The 20,987-nt window shown below is 39.2% G+C and overlaps 1 protein-coding gene across 1 annotated transcript in view; it reads left to right on the plus strand.

Moving 5' to 3' along the window:
• thsd7ba (thrombospondin, type I, domain containing 7Ba) overlaps positions 1–20,987 on the plus strand; it is a 128,492-nt gene that overhangs the window by 55,929 nt on the left and 51,576 nt on the right. The window contains exons 7-11 of the mRNA XM_041950863.1: positions 7,949–8,140; positions 10,219–10,450; positions 17,824–17,939; positions 19,351–19,483; positions 19,642–19,745. Of these exons, the coding sequence (XP_041806797.1) occupies positions 7,949–8,140; positions 10,219–10,450; positions 17,824–17,939; positions 19,351–19,483; positions 19,642–19,745 (777 nt within the window). The remainder of the gene's footprint in view (positions 1–7,948; positions 8,141–10,218; positions 10,451–17,823; positions 17,940–19,350; positions 19,484–19,641; positions 19,746–20,987) is intronic.

Raw genomic sequence — 20,987 nt, forward strand, 5'->3', positions numbered from 1 at the left:
GGGCAATAAGTTTAAAATGAATTAGAACAGTCCGATCATTTCAGTTAAACAAAAGGCGCGAGTGCTGGACTTACTAATTCACTCATTTCCAGCATGTATCAGGACTTCGGTTAAAGACTGAACTCAGCGCACTTTCTCGTGTACATTTTCTATTTTAAAACAAGTACTGACTGTTATGTGCTACTGCTCATCCCAGATATTTCTTACTGCTGCTTCAATCAAAGCAAGCGAAATCCAACCCTGGAGGAGGATTGTTAATGATGTTATCTGCAACATCTTTGGGTTCCTGTGAAGAGTTTCCAATAAAATTTTATAGTGTTTTACAGTTACGTGGAGAGAGCCATGGGAGTCTGGAGCTGCTGTGTCAGGAATGTTTAGACTGACTGTGGAGAGTATAATACCTGCATGCATCGCCACTGTTGGCTTGGTTTCAATCATCTTCACTTATTCCAAAAGTGCAGGAAATGTTTGACAGGGTGAGACAAGCAGAAAGGAGGGAGAGCGAAAGGAAAGGTAGGAGTGACACATCTGCAAAGATGAAACGATTGTTTCCAGTAGTCTGATATTTTGCCATAAACAGTAAGCATCTGTGATATTGATTTGTGATCGGAGCTCCCTGAGTTCATCAAAGATGTTTGAGATGGAGTTCACAGCTGTTTATGGAAAGAAGTGAAGGGTTTCTGGGACAAGAAAAATAGGACCATCTGCAGTCCAGCTCATATTGATTTACCCTGTCTTGTTTGTTAAAATATTTTTAATTGGAAGGAAACAACTAATTAAGTCAGTGCCTATTGCCCATCTCTAGCTTCATGCTGTCCCAGTTTACCTGCATTAACCCTCAACCCAACCATAAATCCATTAATACACAGCCTTGGATCTTAACCTCTGGATTAAAGAATAGCTGAACCTTTGTTTGATTTCTTAATTACACTTAACAATTCAACTTTTATAACCTTGCTTTCTCATATTATACAATAAGGTCTGGATCACATCAGCTACTGTATGTTAAGTTATATATGATATTATAATTCTGACATTGTTCGGAAAGATTTGTTTAGAGTTGTTTTCTGTGTTGAAATCCTGAAACAGACACATCTCTGTGGATTATCCCCTGCAGTACATACGAGTGCCCAACTCTTATTGGTTGCTGGTGGCAGTTTCTTGTGGAAAGGACAGTGTTTTTGTCATAGTTCAGGTTTCAGTCAATGTATGGACTCACTTGCAGCCTGGATTTAAAAATGCCCCCAGCGCGTAGTTGCTTGCATGAAGACATTACAAAGAAAGTAATCGTTGTTGATGTTAACAAATACTTTCACTCAACTGGAATGAGAGAAGTAGGCGTTTGAACTGGCGGGTTGCAGGTACCATTTAACAATGTGAACTTCAATGAGGTGACAGGCGCCCAAGAGATGTGGAACTTTTTATCCAATTTACTCCCTTATTGAGTAAGTATGTGGTTTCAGTTTCTCAGCAAAAAAAAAACTTTCCTATTTTTCAAACCTGTAAATTCAGGCTGAGGAAAGTCTATACCCGTAGAGAGTAAGAGACAGCACTTTCCCAGCAAAGTTTGTCTCACGGGGATTTAAATTATAATATATCGCTGCTCAAGCAATCAGAAAACATTCGTTATCACGTAAATGGTTGTTTTTATTGCTCAGCAAATACACAAGGTAATTCCTCACACCACTTAGGTATGGATGAGATAGAATAGATTGGCCCATTGTTCAAGGACATTTTGGGGCTCAGCCAAAAGGATCACCCAGAGGGACCTACCCCTGGGAAAAACTATTGCTAATTTTTTGATGAAAAGGCTTCAGTCTGATGCATCACACAGTCTGGACACACTTTCACTTAAATGTATCCACCTCCTCACCTGCCTCTTGCTATCTGCCGGTCCACTCCAGGTCGTGTATATAAGAGATATAGTCCTCCGAGAACAAGGAGCACATTAGTGACTGAAGTATGATGTATACAGCTACCAATCACTGTAATTATTACAAATTATTACCTTGCTATCATATATGTAGAAGGCATATTTTTTATTCTGCTAGTGACACAATTTAAATTTAATGCAGAGTGGATTATTGCATGTTTAAGCTTTCAGTGAAGTCTAAATATAATGAATGTGACAGTGTTATAGTTTTCTGGTATAAATGAACTCTTTTCCTGTTAATACATGATGTGTGAGAGTGCTGATTTTGGAGTGCATGACTTTCAAGGTGTGATCTTGCAGTTCATCAGTGTAGTTACTCAAGGGACGCTTCTTTTTGAGCAGGTTTTACAGTTTTATTTCTTCACCTGGCTGAAGACGTGTGCGGCCTCTGACTGTCTCCACTCTGGATTTGTATTTGCCACAGTTCTTTGGTCTGCCTTTGAGATTCCTGCAGCTTCTGTATCTGTCGGCTCCACTGAGCACCACATCCTCAATGTCCAGCCATGTCTCCTCCCTTGTGGCGAACTGGCTTAGCCGAGTTGAGTCTGCCGCTCGTCTCTTATTGCCTTTTTCTGCTCTTTGGTGGTGAGCATGAATCCAGTCCACAAGTTTGACTGCCCACTGAACTGAGCAAAATAGCTTTCTCCTGATTTGTATCTGTGATCCCATTGGCTTCAAAAATATTTGCAATATCCCTTCTGTATCTAAGTTTGACTATAAAAAGGAGCTTCTCACCATGACCACCGAATTTTCTAACAGAGGCTCCATTTTTTTGTGTCACTAGTGTTGCTACTTAGCATGGTATCGCACTCCTTTGTGTTTATTCCCATGAGACATTCACTGTAACTTTATCCTTGTCACCATTTGTGTAGTACCTGATGGGAGGTTTCATTTTGAGCGGGATGGAGTTTCATATTATATTATAATTGTATTTATTTCACTCCTGGCGAAAGAAGTGTCCAGCCTGGTTACATTATCCGCATTACACAGCACAAACTGTTTCTTCTTCTATTTGCCTAACTCTCAACTGGCAACATCCTAAATTACACAGTGCCACCTCATGGACTGATGGGTTGTCATTTAATACACCTGATTTTACATCCACAACAATAAGCATAGCCTATCCTAGCCTAATTTGAAAATTTTTGGCCATTGGCTAATGAGACTGACTGTTTCATATGTTCAGCACCATGAGAAATTTCATTTTGATATTATAGCACATACAAAATTCTTTAAAATTATCTTACAATCAAGCCTATTCAATCAAGTTTTAGCCTTTCCATTGCTACTAGTTCTATTTCACTGTAATTACATTTATTCTGGTTCTTTTAACTTTTAACTATGTGATATCGCTCGTTACTCTGTGAGATATTGTCAGTTTTCCTCACTGTTGTTCATTACTGAAATGTTTTTTAAATAATAATCCTTTCAATATTTAGTGGGAAAGGAGCTGTAATTGTGCAAAATGTAGCTGTGTTTGGTGGGCAAAGTTCTGAGAATCAGATCTGCATTTATTTTTATTTGTCTCTTAGCTTGACTGGGTCATGACTGACATTAGGAAGGTCTGATGTTGACAGCAGAGAAAGTTAGGCTGTTCTGTCCAATTAAGAAAACCCCCTCCTGTCTCATCATGTGGCCATCATGCAGAGACGAAAGCTTTCAAACTTTCAATGTTCAACTTTCTGGAAGACAATTATCATCCTCATATCCATGTTAGCCATGTGAATAAGAAGTTGCAGTAGTTTTGAGCTGGAAAGTGCATCTGTAGTTGTTGCAAAATGAGTTTAAATAATATGGCCTCTCCCACTAGGAGGGTAATGGGTGCCTATTGTATTTCACAATAACGTAACTTGGCTGTAAACTACAGCAAAATAAAGAAAAACAACAAAAAAAAAATGTTATGTTAGCTTAGCCCACTGGCTTTTTGCCCCAGGCTTACTAAAGTTGTTTTGACAGCTCCAAATCACCACACAGCGAACATTCACACCAGAGTAGTCAGCCCCATTTCCCAAACTACCAACCACAGGGCAGGCTGGCTCAAACATACTGGGTGCACCTGTGACTGACAGATTTAACCCCTTATACATGCACACATCTCAGAACCCAACAACAATAACTCAGTAGTATGGTTACCATCAGCCTGAGCTACAGTATCTCTGTTCGACTGGTCAACAATTCTTAGGCGAGGATGAACTCAGGAAAAGCGGCCCTACACTTGTCTGTGTGACAGTCCCTAACAATGCAATTCTGAAGTTATATGACTGACAGGCGAATACAGCAAAAACATTAATTAGTGACCCCAGCTAGTTTGTCAGAGCCCACTTTGATATTCACAGTGATTTTGTCCAATTTGCCTTGTTGCTTTTGCCCACCAGCTTTGTCTTAAAAGCTGCTCGCACAGAGAGGATGTGATTATTAACTTTTAAGCAAAGGCGAGGACTTTTTTCCCCTACATCTACCTGAATAATAACAATGAAGAAGATTAATTGGTGGGTGGGCGAGCAGAATAGAAATCATGTCGAAATTGTATGCAGGAGGCAGTGGTATTATATCTGAGTAAGAGCCCCAACTACAGATCCCTGTATTAATAATGCAAAAGGACCCCTAGGGCAGCCATCTATTTGCAGAGCCCAACATGCAGTCTCAGACAAACACACACACACACACACACACACACACACAGAGAGAGAGAGAGAGAGAGAGAGAGAGAGAGAGAGAGAGACATACAAGTGTGTAACTCTGGATTCATGCTATCATACCATTTTTCTTTAGGCAGTATTTTCAGGCAGGCAAAGCTCTGTGAGTCTTTTGTTAGTTTTGTTTGCTAACATATTCATTAGTCCTTTGTGATTTTCAGGCATTACAATTGTTGAATAATTACTGATCTTCTACTGTTTGTTAGAGGATAGCAAATACTTCTACTCTTAGCAATAATAGATCTAAACAATTCTTAAAATATGCCAAGAGCACAAGGAAACCTGTTGTATTTTTCATGATGGTGCATTCTTCAATATTCATCTGTATGTTTGTTTGTTTAATGGTAAACCTGAAGCTGTAATTGTAGATTACATTATTGACTACATTGTTTCTCTGAAACTGAGCTTGTTAGATTCTGGCTGGCTACTAGACTTCAATAAACCCAATAAAACCTTCTGACAGTATGTTACAGGTAATGACTGACCACATGCTCCCAAGTGGACTAATCATAGTACTGTTTTGTATACGTACAGTATGAATTAAAATCAATTAAAACATAGGTGCAAATCTGACTTGCATGTTTTAGCTTGACAGTGTGAAATGTTTCCTGAAGGGCTGGCCAGATGATAAACAGTGATATGCGAGGTCACACATTTGCAGTTGTCCAATATACTGAAATACTGTGTTTTAAAGTCAAAATTCTGTTTTGTATAATTTGTTAATGTTTTTTTTTTTATTATCGCCCTCTGATTTGTTTTGTGTTTTATGTTTTGTTAATATGTTATTTAAATTCCTGTTTTCTGGTCATGGAGGTCATTTTTCTTCTTTTTAGTTCTGAGCAATAGTGCTATGCTTTGCACCTGAGGGCCACAATACAGTATTTAAGTGTGGCATTAATTTGGAAGCTTGAATGTGTAATGCTGTGAACAAAAGGAAATGCTGCCTTTACAAGCTTGGCTTTTTCAAGTGTCATTGTTGAAAGAGTGCCACAAATACTGTGTCGTCACATTTTTGTGAAGATGAGGCTAAAAACTATGACTGTTGTGGCATGTCTGCTACCTGAAAACAATGTTTGATTAATCTGTGCTTGACAAACTGGTCATCCAGCCATTCCTGGAAAGGTAATACAAGTAATGTTTCCTTAACTTCAGACAAAACTCTCTACTTTTCACATTCCAAGTGTAAAAATAGTTCTCTTATCTCCATAAAATTTGCACAGAAACTTTATAAATGGTGAAGCTGTGGTACTCAGTGCCTGTCCCTCTGAATGTGGATCACAGGGGTTGATTCACAGAATCGATGGTGCATACCTTGTTTCCTTTTATGCTCACTTTGTATAAAGCGCCTGAAATAATTACCTGGGTGGGAGCCGTACTGAACCAAGACAATACATTTCCCGCAACTTAAAATTGCCCTGCCAGTTCAAAACAATTATGTAAAGTATCAGCACTCACAATTCCAATTCAAGTGCCGCAGCCTCCAGATCTTTGCTCAGTTGGTATTTTTGGAGACATATCATTAGAAATAATTTTCCTTTTTCTTTTTTTTCCCTCCAGAGTTTTAAATGTCATTTTACTGTACCTTATAAAACTAATTTCATCGTCACCCACGTAATTCCTTCATGTGTCCCATACTGTGCTACCGTGCTAACACTTAGAGTGACAATGAATCACTTCCACCAAATGCTTGAGAACTTCAGCTGGCAAGATCTCCATCTTCTGTCCAGCTGTTTGCTAATGGAAGGACTAATGCATCCAATATAGTTGCCGGTTTTCAACCCCCCCGAGGGAGTCTTTCACATCTATCTGATGAGGCCATATCTACGTTTGCTCTCTCCGCTGCCCTCCTGTGCGTCAAGGGGAGTCGCCTGGAGAGGAATAGAAGACAAATTGATGACAACTTTGCCCTGGGGTTGTTATTGTTAAACCATATTCCATGATGCAGTGTCAGAGTTCAACCAAGTTAATGGTACTGCTGTGTGTGAGCGTATATCCTAAAACAATGCTTCGGCAGCCACTGGCATTGTTTTGACACCAGGATGGCAGTCCCGGTTTCTGAAATTGATCTCCCTCCCTCTCTCTCTCTTTTGGACAAAGAGACCTTCAAAGAAAGCGTGGCACTCTAATGCTGGGACAGGCCCGACCAAAAATATAGAGGACGGTATTTTACCAAGGGTATTATTCAGTCATTAAAATTCATGTGAGAATACTTTTATGTAATTTTAGTGTTTAATCGCACAATAAGAGTCATTATCGTGGACGTACAGTGAAGAGAAAAGGCTCTGTCTTTCCTGTAGCTGTTTCCCTCCTGAAAGAAGAGTTAACTGGGAGCTCTGATAAATATTTCATAACATGACTGCGAGATGAAGGCTGAAGGATAGTTTTTGAAACCAGCTCAGAATACCAATGTGATGGCCTTATAATTTTCTTTAGATAAAATTAAATTCTATTTGTTGAAGATTTTAGAAGAATCTTTTATTGAGGAGGACATTTTTCACCCCTGAAGCATCAAAACAGTTTTTTACATTTTGCAAACTTTGCCAATATAGACAAACAAAATATATAGGGATTTTTAAAAATGAAAAAAAAAAAAAATCATTCAGAAAACATCATCATGCTACAAATTCTAATAACCAATTCTTAAACTTGCTACTACTAACACCCACATAGGCCACTCATACGCCTGCATTAGCATGTGTTCGTATTCAGAATTGATCTAGATTTACCACTGGCATCAACATGCAGCAACAGTGAGATCCTGATCTGTGTCCATGTCACGTCTGGACACGTCATCGGGACCACACATCCCTCTCTACCCTTGAAAGAAAAAACAGGTTTCACAGGCAATGGTGAACAACTGAAACACCGGACATCGGAGAGGAACAGGAAGCGTCAGAGCAGCTGAAAATATGTTTCTAGTTGTGTTCTATGAGAGCTGCATTCACACTTTTCTTTCAGTGTGATCAGAATGAAAACCTGCTTGCCGCTGCAGGTGGTTTATGTGTTGTGACCATCTGTCTTCATTCATATGTGCATTTTTAAGTGGGCACACACTGCCCTGCAAGTTTTAATCTGATCAACCCAGATGCAAAGTGATGCCTGTTATGATGTTATGCTTTGTCTGTGCCTCTCCCATATACTTATAGGATTTCATGCATCCCTTACCTATTTGGATTTGAATGTTTCCCCAGTCTGTGTTCCATTTGCACAAGCTTGTATCACTATCTGACGGCCGTCGGATCAGTTCAAGATCAGGTCATCTTGATTCATTCTGAACCCTCAACGCTGACCATGTCCCATCTCGACTTGTCTTTCTCAGGGGAAGATGTGCCTTCTTCTCGCTGTGAGGTCGAGCCTCCCGCAGCAGAAGTGGCCTGCGAGGTGGCCTGTTCTGCAGACTGTGTGGTCGGCTCCTGGTCTTCCTGGTCACCCTGCTCACATAGCTGTGCCACCAAGAATGCGGAGGGCCGGCAGAGCCGCACTCGCACAGTGTTGGCCCTCCCGGGGAAAGGTAACGCAGCATTCCTTGCCCTCTGATGACCAGTTTCTCTCTTTGCTGCGTTGTTTCTGTGCCGAACAGCTTTCAGTCGAACAAACTGTCACAACTGGGATGTTTTATTTTCCTTACATTTTCTGTTAATAAAGCATGGCTTTTGTTGGTAGGTTTGCTTTGGATTCTAAACTTTAGCTGTGATGTACTTTTAATTTTGTTACATAAAGGATACTGATTAGATACCATTACAAAGACTTTAAAGAGGTTCGGAGAACAGAGATGAACTACACCAGAAGTGAGGTTTTTAAAGTTCTTTGGCACATGTGAAATATTTAGAGTTTAGTAATATTGTTACTGGAAAACTACATCACAATACTGATTTGTGAAAAACACTGAAAATCATTTCAGTCGCAATTTATTTACTTAAAACTGCTGCGCTGAGAAAACAAATTGCAGTATGAAGTTTTTCAAAACGAAGAAGTCAAAAACTCCAGGATACGTATATTATGTTGTCCCCGGGAATCAAATCTAAGAAACCCATAGACTAACTCAACAAATGAAAAAAAATAAAGATTGACTGAGCCAAACTCTTTATCAGAATGTTTTCACGAACACTGTGGGTTTACTTTGGCTCTTATTTCTGTGGATTTCTTATGGAGTCTTGTTTACTGTCGACATTTTTCATCTCAAAAACATTTGAGGTTTGAGTTGACCATCCATTATCGAGGGCTCTTTCTCTAGCCAGTATTTTTCTGCGAGTGTGTTTTTAAGTCAGACAGCAGAGCCTTGGCAGCCAGCTACTACCCATTAATCCCTGTAACCAAACACATATCTGCAATAACAGCTGATGAAAGAATCTCACAGCTTAAGTCAGGTTCCAAACTGTGTTGTTTATTACCATGTTGCTGGCTATCTGCTAGCTGGCAGAGGTGCTGTGTGTGTGTGTGTGTGTGTGTGTGTGTGTGTGCTGTATTTTCTTCATACGCCTGCTTGTTTGTAAGACTATGTGACAGTAGAGTAGAATTGGAGAATGCAAAGCAGACTGGAAGGTGCAGGTGTTTATTCGGTCGGGGTTCAGTGACAGCTCATTTTAGCCCTTCTGTGACTCACAGTTCACTTTAGTGCACTTCCCACTCTCCAAATGACACCTATGATCCTACTTTATGTGATCTGTCCCTTGTTTTTCCTCCATTTAGACTGTACAGACCCTGCACTGATGCAGTCCCAGTGCACATTATGTATATTGTTAAATCTCAGCACACCCTTTAATGTGTGTGTGTGTGTGGGGGGGGGGGCACACATTTGCATTTATGTGTATGTAGTACAGACACTCACCTGTGTATGACTGTGTTTGTGTGTGTGCAGATATTTAAATATACATGGGCAAAGATCTGAACCAGACAGAACACAAACTGGGGAAGCAGCCTAACACGATCAGGCTGTTAATGCATAGAACTGAAAGGTGACACAGCATAAGAACGTTTATACTAAAAGTTATAATTACTAAGTTACATAGTGATAACACGCTCACTTTTCACACATGTCACACTTGTGCACATTCTATATGCGAGTTTTGCTTCACAGTGCTTACATTAAACTGACAGTGTCACCTGCCACATGGTGGTACAATAATAATGTTGAACTGTGATATTATTTTTGCTCTCTATTGCACAGCCAAGCTTTCACAGCTTTCAGTGTTGCACTGTCATTGAGGTTGTATATAGCGCTGTACAGTATGGGTCCAAATAATGACTAAATATAAGACGCCCAGGGTACAGGGAGCAGGGACTGGAAAAGATTGTTATGATGTAGCTGTGGGCAGTGTTTGAAATAGCCATTGGTGACCTTACTGTGACTTTTCATTTGTAATTCAAACTTCTACGAACTTGTAAAGCATCTGCTCAGCCGAGCCGAACAAACATTTGTTTTGTCGCTAAGCAGCCAGTGGTAAATAACAATATTAGCATCTGACTTCCAGCAACTAACTTAACTGCAGCTTGTTACTTTAGGTGAAACTTGTTTTAGATTTTGTGTAAATCACATGTACCCTGCATGATATTGTATCGACTTTGTTTTTTCTGTGTGCTGGTGGCCAGAAGGGAAGGAGTGTCCCGCTGCTCCAGCCCTGGAGGAGTGGAGAGTCTGCAATGACCACCCTTGTATGGTGTTCTACTGGGAGGCCTCAGCCTGGGGGCCCTGTATTGAGGATGCCTCCATGGGAATCAATGGAACCGGCTTCTGGAATGGGACCCCAACCTGTGCTGTGGGTGTACAGATCCGTAAGGTCGGCTGCGTGAAGATGAACGTGGGGGCTGTCATGAGCAAAAGGTACGTTCACTTCTAAGCAACTGATTTCTTCTGTATATATGCATAATGTATATACATCTGTATAAGTCAATATTGGGATTTTGTGCATACTTACACATGTTTTATGCTGACATAGACTTCCAATGAGTTTTCCATATGATAAGTGAGATGTCTTATAGGGCAGCTATAATGGGATGTGTCTTTAAAGCTCAGTTTGTTCAGTTGCAAGCATGTTGTTGCAGGCAGGTTTTTCAGAGTCTGTTGGGAGGCGAATCAATAAGTTTCTTCCTTTCTTTCGCCTGTTTACCTTTGCAAAGTGTTGAGTCAGATGTGCTCGCATGTTGGCTACATTTTTGTAGCACTTGACTTTCCCTGCTGCTTTAGCCATATTGATTTTTTTTGTTGTCCCCAAGAGATAACAAGCTTTGTGTTGTCTTTTCACTAGAAAACCAGATCTAGTATATTATCCATACTCCAAGAAAGTTGGAACGCTGTTTAAAACGTAGAGAAATAGAATGTGTTGATTTGCAAATCCTTCTTGACCTGTATTGAATTGAATGTAGCACAACAACAAGATTCAATGTCCAACCTGATAAACATAATGGTTTTTTTTTGGAAATGTACACTAACAGGCTTGGAAGTAAATCATGTTTAGGGCAAGGCCACTTTGGCCTTTGTTAATCCAAATCTATAAAACCAATGGTGCGATAGCAGTAAATGATAATAATGTTGTATGAAGACAAAATAGTATATAATCAACAATTATGAGTCAGTGTATTGAAAAACAGTACTGAGTTTATTAATTGTTGTTGTTGTATTTTAAAGATAAAGTCTATAAATGGGCTAAGGGTGATCAAGATGAATCTGAACAAGTTTCAGCTATTAGCATTTGAGTCTTAGATCATAAGAGGAGTCATAAAAAAAGGCTTAAAACATTTTTTTGCACATTAAACACCAAACACACTCATTAGAAACTTGTCAAGGCGAGACTACTCATCTCTTCTCGCTGCTAGATTACTGCAGACACACAGCAGCTGACAGAAAGAGGAGGTCATAATACACAGAGGAATATTAGCTGTTTCTGGGTGAATAAATGTCAACGTTATTTATAAAATGAAAGCAAAAAAAAGGGCAAAGACTGCTGAGCTTTAAAGGTTAAAGATCAAGCACATCATGTTTGAAGTAGTTTAAAAACCTGTATACAAAGGGCAGCCATTTATTGCGGACTGCCATTAGAAACTGAGTACAATTCGCCTGATCAGCTAGCATCAGTAATCAATACAAACACACATTATTAGACTGTAAACCACTAATCAAACCAATAACTAACCGCAGGCATCATATGTTGACAATCTTCTTGTCAATTCGGCATCAATATAATCCAGGAATATAAACTGCATTTGCGTACAAACTTTACACTTTTTGGATTATGTCGCCTCAACTCCCAACCAGCCTCCGTTGATTAGGTGCACTATCTTAGAAAGAGGCGACCATGGGAATTAGAGGTGAAACATTTAAACAATCACGATTTCTCACTAGAATATAGCTGATGGACGTATCAGATACATGCCAAATTACACATTGACATGTAGCATGTAGCATGTAGCATCAGGGAAAAACAGACACAAACATCAACATCCATGTAAACTGAGTATAACTGAATGCTGTTTACAGATTGGGCTCAATTTACCCAGTACAAAGATTTTGAGTTTAAGAGGCAAATTTGTCTTATTCTTTTTCCATTTCATGTTTTAAACACTTTTAAAATTAGGAAGAGCAAGTGAGAACCCACAGCGAGTTATGTGCACTCTAAGTTTTACATCCCCAACTTCCTTTTGAGGGCATGTAACAGCAATTTCGAACAGGGCATGCCGAACTGGCCGTGTAGTAGAGGGGAAGTTTTGAAAAAGTCAAAAGCTTTCCTGTTCGTGCTCAGTATGCAACTCAAGCTCAACAGTCTGGGATCTCATTTGTTCTATTTTGCACTTCATAATGCGAAAAACATTTTCAGTGGGGCACAGGTCTGAACTGCAGGCAGACCAGTCTCGTACCTGCAATACTATGAAGCCAGGCTGTTCTAATATGGGCAGAATGCGGATAACATCATATGTTACTCCAAAACCTGTATGTGCCTTTCAGCTTTAATGGAGCCTTCACAGATGTGCAAGTTACCCCACACCCCCACCATCACAGACGCGGGCTTTTTAACTTTGTGCTTTCCTCTTTAGCCCAGACACACAATGTCTATGATTTCCAAAAACAATTTGACATGTGGACTCGTCAGACCACAGCACACATCTCCACTCTGCATCAGTCCATCTCAGGCGAGCTCAGGCTCAGAGACGTCAGCGGTGTTTGTGGTTGTTGTTGATATTTGGCTTTCACTTAACGTGACAGAGCCTTAACTATCACATGTAGACACAGCAATGAACAGCCCATGTGGTAATATCCTTTATTCAGTCACGTTGGGTTTTAATGTAGTGCCGCATTAGGAATTGAAGGTCAGGTATTTAATATTGGTTTTCAGGCATGCAGAGATTTCTCCAGATTCTCTGAATCTTTAATAATATGATGCATTACAGATGATGAAATGCCTAAATTGTGCAACTGTGCATTAATCTGAAACAAGTGTGAATGACTGAGCCTATCGAGGATGCTCCTTTCATACCCAGTCATGATACTGTCAACCGTTATCAATCAACCTGTTTACCTGTGGAATGTTCCAGACAGGTGTTTTTGGAGCGTCTTCTTTGCAGTGATCTGTCCAAGTAATGTGACATGATGAAGAAAAGAAGTGAACCAGTGTTTCCCCTATTCTGAACATAGTTGATAAATATTACATGTCTCTAATATGGCAATTAAAATGCCTATTCTTAAGTCATTCTGCCAGTCTAAGAATGGCACTTTGTAACAGAATATTTTCTATTATTGTATCTGACACTACTGCTCTGCTTAGTTTTAGATACCAGAAAATGGGTCCAGAGAGAAACGAAGGGTAAAATTATGGGTGAGGATTAAAAGAGCTTTGCAAAATCTGGGGGACGAGTTTAGAGGTGATCATGTTTCTCTCACAGAAAAATCATTTATGTTTTAAGATTCTAAAAGCGTCTTACTTGAAGATATGTAGTGTGTGCTTTTACTTACTGGCAAATGACCCAGAGGACTCGAGGCACTGTGAAATTATATCCCCTGAGTTTTGTACATTGAGCTCTTCTTTTGTGCTTTCTGCCTGTGTTTAGGATTTTTTTTTTATGTGAACCTGAGATTCATTTTGCTTATGCTCCACCATTATCTACTCCTCTTTCAGCAATACAATATCAAACACTGCTAAGGGCTTTTGTGCTGTCACTATAATGATGTTACAGCCCACACCAGGAAGATAGATTTATAAATAATTCACAAAGTTTGCCCTTCTTTAGCTCGATATATTATTGACAGGGCCATAAAGTGGATTATGGAGAGGCTTTTTTCTTATGAACGTCCTATCTCCCACCACAGAGGCTTTAATGAAAGCTGTCATTTCTGCTCCACCAACAGATCTCGCCTGTACAGTATGCCTGTGAATTCAATCACTTCTTTGCTGTTCATATCTGAATAACGGGAACCTAACACATGGCCCTGCATGTTGCTATTCATCATGGTTGATTTTGACGATTACTAACAAGTTTCTGGATCTTCATGCTGTCTTTCCAACGTGTGCAGAGCGTAAGACATGATCGTGGAAGCTGCGTCCTTGAAAAAACAGCATAAATCTACCATAATTCTGAAGCCTCACATAAGATTAATACACAGATTCGCGGTGGTAGCATGTTTTCCAGGCTGATAGGAGTGTTCAGACGCCAGTTTCTATCTTAAAATGTGTTCAAAATCCAGGAATGCCCTTAATATCTTCAAATCGTTCCCATCAGAGGACCATATGCCCCCTGAATATATTTGAAGTTGAGCTACTTGAGAAGGGTCACTTCAGTCAGTAAACATCTAAGGATTTCATGCTTAGCAATAATCTCTGCAGTGAGCAGTGGCTCAATAAAAGGTTAGTAGGTGTTTCTTGGTATCAGTATGGAGCCCTCAGGAAAACAGTAGATTGATTTTGACTTTAATTTGTCCTTTCGTTTGTCATATATTGTAGATACTATATTTATTAAACTAAAGCAGTGGAAAAGAACAAATGTTTTTATTATATACTGTATGCTTCTTCTTTTTTTCATAATAACATACTGTAACATTAATTGCAACACTCATTCCACTTAAAAGGATTATTATTTAATATTTAGTTTCGAATTATTTGTTGGTATGTTGCTGGTACTGACTATGATCAGAGCAGGCAAAGCGCACCAGTTGGTGCTGAGCTGTAACAACAAATAAATAGTCACTCAAATATTAACCCGTAGAAGTGTGTGACAAACATGGTGTTTTATGAGAATAATGAATGAGGTATTGCAATTTTGATGAGCTAATCAACAGCAAGTGAGAGATATCTAATGTTCCCAACCATGTCGCAGCTGAGCACCATGGCCTTGACTGCAAGTCTGATTCCCTCATTCTGGGCGTAGCACACGATATTCCCCCAGCTGCTCTGATGCGTTGCCATGCCCTCTGGCATGCATCGCTGCAACGAGGGAGAGAGAAGAGGAGGGATAAAGCAGAGGAAGGATGGGTTTTATGTATCTTGCCTCCTTATTCTTTGGCATACTTTGATTTCCTTCCTGTGCGTGCTGGCTCTCTGCAGTTGCTAGGATGTGGCACCATGCTGGGTCTCTAGTGAGACCTGGATCTGGTTGTCTAGCAAAGGCAGTTAGTCACTATAAGAGAAAAAAAAGGGTGTTCATGTGTGTGTTTATGTGTGTACATGTGTGCATGTGCGTGTGTGTTGGGGGGTTAGCTGCTTGTTGATGAAGACATCAAAGCTTAGACTTATTTGATTTTACGTGGCTGCATTAATCCACACCACTTCAAGGTTGCACAACACACAAAATGCAACACAGCCAGAGGGTACATTACAGATATGTTACACAAGATGTGAAGCAGCCGAAAACAGAGGGAGTGTGTGATTATTTTCTATTTTGAGATGAAGAAATTTGTAAAAGTCTGTGAAGTGCTCTTTAAAACATGGTAACGGTGTCCTTGGCGTGGCAGGAATGATTCATTGGTAAACAGTTTGCATATCCCCACTTTTCTCAGGTTTAATTAGCAGCCATGCTGTGGACTTTGATTGATTTTTCCTCCTAGAACACTCTGTCTCCTTGGTGGCAACAAAAGACTACTGTGGCTGCTCCATACATGCATATGGGGAGATAAATGCACTCACCTAGTTGTTTAAACTGATCCTAAATTTGCTTCCCCCACTGTTAGCCCCACAGTCCTGGTAACAAATTTGGTGGTTGAGATTGATGCCATGTTTTATGTGTCTCTCCACAAACACAAGTGCTGTAATTATTTTTCTATTGAATATTGTTGATTAGTAATGCAAATGAGTAATTCCTAAAGTTGAATTAATTTATTTTTTTGGCATAGTGGGGCAATGGAACAAACTGAAAACACATTTACATATCATCACCTGATAAAGTTGATATGATGATTAATGAATCCAGTAGTAACATTCATCGGGATAGATTCCAAATAATACAGTCAATTAATACAACTTGGATTTTTTTTCTGCTCCAATTTCACTAAGGTAGTTGATGAACATATAACAATATTATGATGTTTTCTCTGCATCCAATGATGATAAGGAGCCATATTTATTTCACAAAGCTTTTGACTTAGCGGATCACTAAGGGAAGGTAAACAGCTCCATGCTGTTTACCTTCCCTTATTGATCCTTAGTGATCCATACATGCATTGTAGCTTGACTCATATCGTCCTATCAGAAAGCAATGTGTTGTTGTGCAAGGGTGTAAATCAGATCCACTTTGCTTTTCTATTTTTAATGATGATCTACCATTATTTTTTCTGAGTGTCACGTTCAGTCATATGCAGATGATACAATTATATTTACATGGAAATCTTCTTACTCAAATTCAAGAGGCTTTGCACTCTGATTTTAACTTTCTACAGGCTTGGTTGTCATCTGACAAACTGCTGCTTAATAAAATTAAATATTATACAATGGCCCTTGGTATGAGACAGAACCTCAACTAACTAACAAATACAACTCTTGTTTTAGCTTGTAGTAATGATACATCCCTTCAGAAAGTTGATTGAATTGAATGTCAAATATCAATCAGTATCGGAATCAAATATTTGAATTACTGCACATTTAAAAGACGGTTAATTTTGGTGTTAGTGGTCTGTATTATTCCAGACAGTGCTTTACATTCAATGTCAGAAAGAGACTAGCTTCACAGCAGGTTCAAATTGGGTTGTTCTTTTTTTAAGCACCATCGTACGATACTTGATGCACTCAGATGGCTTCCTCTTGATGCAAGATGCCAGGTTCACTGATGGAAACTTATCTTTAATCCACTCTTTTTAACTATCTTTATTGCTTCAAACAAATCTTTGTCCTTGATGCTTCAGATTACTCACTAACATGTTCTGATTAGTCGCTCTTTGTGTGCACTTTGGCTCCTGCCAGTTGGAATAATTTATCCGGACATATTTATTCTCTGCCTTCATTCGACTTATTTAAAAGTTTTGTTCTCCCATCGTTACAAAAATTCCATGTGTTGTCAGTTATGCTATCATTGACTGTTACTCTATAGTTTGATTTTTCTTACAATAATGTCTTGACGACAAGATGATAGATCTTAAGGGATTTATCCTCATACAGCCTCTGTTTTGGTCTCCTAGCAAACATTTTTACATGCTCTCCTTTCTTAGCCAGCCAGTTGCTAACGTTGTCTGCTGTTTGGTCTTTGGCTCATAGTGTACAGAGGGTTTGTAAGAGCTTTTTAGCAGAAATCTGTTGCCTTTTGTGATTGAGGAGATCTCCACAGAGCTGAGAGGACCTGCAGAGCTGGGTGAGAATTCCTCACTGCAAACAACCCCTTTCACATTACATATAGTGTATTTGATCCATTGGTGGTATAAAGCATTTTTATTGGTGCGGCTTTAAGATAATTGGGTTTTAAAACTGACAGTGTTATATGAACCATAAAATACAGGCATTTGAATGGTGGGAGGATTTTTCCTTTCATAGAGCAATATTTGTACCCTGGGCAGCAACTGAATGTGTGCGAAAACTGTAATTTTTTATATTTGTCCACCTTTTGCCTGAGCGCGCAGGCAGGGGGACATGTCATCTATCATGTTTTCTGTGGGGAGATGTGTGATGTCAAGGACAGGGCAGTTGTTTCATGCACTGTCCTGTTACCAGCGAGACTCGGGACGTTTATCATTCACCGCCCGAGGGATGAAGAGAATTTAAGACCACTGTTTGTCCGTGTGTTTAGGTGTTCGGATTCTGCTCGTCCAGAAACCGTCCGACCCTGCTTGCTGCCCTGCAAGAAAGACTGCATTGTGACACCCTTCAGTGAATGGACAGCCTGCCCATCAACCTGTAGGCCAGGTAGCTCTACTCATGAATTTCTATGAACTCTGTGCACTAATGGCCTGTCTTACAGCTCCACAGCCTTCTGAAAATTAGTGAGACATGCAGATACAGAAAACCTCTGACTCTGAATCACTATTGCTAACTAGTGATGGTGGAGGTGGAAAAGCATGTAAAGTTAATTAAGTAAATTAATGATATGTGAAAATAGGATGAATCAAAACCTATCCGTAATAGCACACACAAGAAAATTTAGAAAAAATATATTCTTTTGTCCTTAATGCTTGTTATGTAAGTACACATCATTTACACCTACACTAAACCATTTATAGGTGAGGTTTGCCCTTTAGCCACACACCTGCATGGAACACAGTATTAAAGCTGAGATGATCATTCAGTTAATCAAATGTTCAACCAACAAAAAAATCAATGGCCAGCAATTTTGATAACTGATTAATTGTTCAAGTAATTTTCAGGCCTCTTGAATATGACTTTTTTTTTGTTCTCTATTATAGTAACACTAACTTCTTTGTCTTTTAGACTGTTGGTCAGTCATTTAAATGTGTCAGCTTTTAGGAATGCACTAATAAACAGACAGTGTTTTATTAATCTAGATATATAAACTTATGTATATAAATTGAGAAAATAATCAACAAATTAATCCAAATTGAATATTATACTTACTTGCTGCTCTGGACAGTATATAATATAGTTTTAGTTTCAGTATCAAGACTATGCTGGAAGCCTCATAAGGCTTGAGGCACTTAGCTTGGCAGTGTATGTTAGAATATAAGAATTTCACCAGAGACCAGAGACTTACAATGTTGCCATGCAAATGTAAGATCCCCTGATGTCTCATGTACTCAGTGATTATGTTTAAATGTTAACTGTCCATTACATTAAGCTGACACATCAAGAGGAAAATGGATATTTAATGTGTTTCGATCTGTGTACTGTAAGTATCTTGGAAATCAGAAAGTATGTAATTGTTTTTGAAGGAATCGAGCAGCCATCTCGTCTCTGTAAATATGCCGTAGTCCATTGGGTCCGCTGATGATGTAATCACTTTCTTAATTGCACCATTTTCAATGTTTAGTAATTAGTGTTGTGTAATGAGCCTTACAGCTTGAGCCAAATGAAGCCATTACAGTGTGGTGTGTCCGAAAAACAGACTGCGGTGAAGCCACAAGGGCAAGCTAATCTCGATCAGATCAACTTTGAGACCACTTGCTTTTTAAGCCATCTCCTTGAGATATTAGACTACGATGGTGGTAGTCTGTCTCTGTTTATTTGTTCTCCTGTACTATACATGTCAGCCATTTGTCTCTGTATCATTTTACTTCATCTGCCTCCTGGAAAACATTCACTTAAACTCGGCTGTGCCACTGACTGCAGCCGTTCTGTGAAGATTGTGTTTCACGTTCAACAGATAACGCCACTGCCGCCACACAGTCTCGATACAGGATCATCATCCAGAGGTCTGCTAACGGAGGTCAAGAGTGTCCTGACACACTGTATGAAGAGAGAGAGTGTGACTCACTTCCTGTATGTCCACTGTATAGGTAAAGGCATAATTTATAAAATCAATGAAGCTGATGAGGTAAAACATTAACACAACAACAACACAACAAAATCAGGGGAACTTTTGCTTCACATGCAAGTAAAGCTGGAATAATACACTTGCATTCCAAAGTCTGTATGTCTTTGTGTTTCCATGTAGGTGGAAGACACACAAGTGGCACAGCTGCGTTCTGGTTCCAGACTCTGTTCGACGTGGATTATCTGGACCGGGAGAGGCCTGTGGAAATGGCTTAGAAACAAGAGGCAAGCGTTCTCTTTCTTTGCAGACCTATTTTATTCTCTACACTTGTCAGCTGCTGCTATATTTCCAGCTTCGCTCTTCCATCTATTTACCATCCTTATTTAATGAGACCTAATAGCCCTTTCAGAACTGCTCCTTTAACAAGCAAGTGATGGAAACATAAAAGAAGGAGGCAATTTGTCCAGAGAGTGTAACGAGATGAACCTTTCCGCCTGTTGTCTTGATGATCTCATCACAGCACTGGTTCCTTATTAATGAATGCAGCAAGTCTGATGGCCACAAACACATCTCAGCTGCAGGTTGAAAAAACAATCAGCACACAGTACATGCAGACATGTGTGGACTGACTGACAATAGAGTTTGGAAAAGCAATGTAAAGACCTGTTTGGCTCACACAACAGTGCCCTTCCCAAAGAGGATTTTGATGAAATGATGAATGCGTGTTTCACAGCTTGAGAATCAGAGGTTATAAAGTCTGACATTGAAAAAGTTCTGCGGTTTATAGTCTGCAAATAGACACTGAAAATGAACACTCCCAGAATACAATCCATTGTAACACGATAAGAGCAAAGCTATAAACAGACATTTTTCATAATCAACAGAAAGAAACTTTGTCACTCGTGATCTAAATGGATAAAAATCTAAAGCAGATGTTTTCATCTCCACATGATCCACGTGCTTTCGGGGCAAAATATCAGCATGTAAGGTGTGCATTTATTCTGCAGTTATTTTTGCAATATTTTTAGGTGAATGCACAATATGTACTATCCATTGTGATACTGTATGTTATTGGGAATTAACCTCTTATAAAGCAATAAAATACATACAGTTATTTGGGATTAATATTAATATTGTACAGTATATTTACAGGTACAGTCATTGTAATTTGTTCTTTTAGTTCTTGTTTGTGAATCAGCATCTGTACACAAGTATTTGTATATGTTATTCACATACTGGCTAGTATTTAGGGAAGATTTGGGTACTTGCCCATTCTGAGTACCGATACGAGTTCTACCAGTACAGCACTAACCTGCTCAGCAGACACACACACAAACACTCTTTACCTATTTTTATCTTATTGTTATTATTTTTTAATAGTTTAAATGTAATTAACATTTAACTCTGGAACATTTTTTTTTATGTTGCTGTGTGTGTTTTATCTCTTCATTTGTACAACTACAGATAACTGTGAAAACTACTCCACCACTCAATATTATGTGAAAAATTATGTCTTTAAATTATGA

The sequence above is a fragment of the Chelmon rostratus genome, chromosome 13 (assembly GCF_017976325.1).
Source record: "Chelmon rostratus isolate fCheRos1 chromosome 13, fCheRos1.pri, whole genome shotgun sequence".
In the NCBI taxonomy this organism is placed as follows: Eukaryota; Metazoa; Chordata; class Actinopteri; order Chaetodontiformes; family Chaetodontidae; genus Chelmon; species Chelmon rostratus.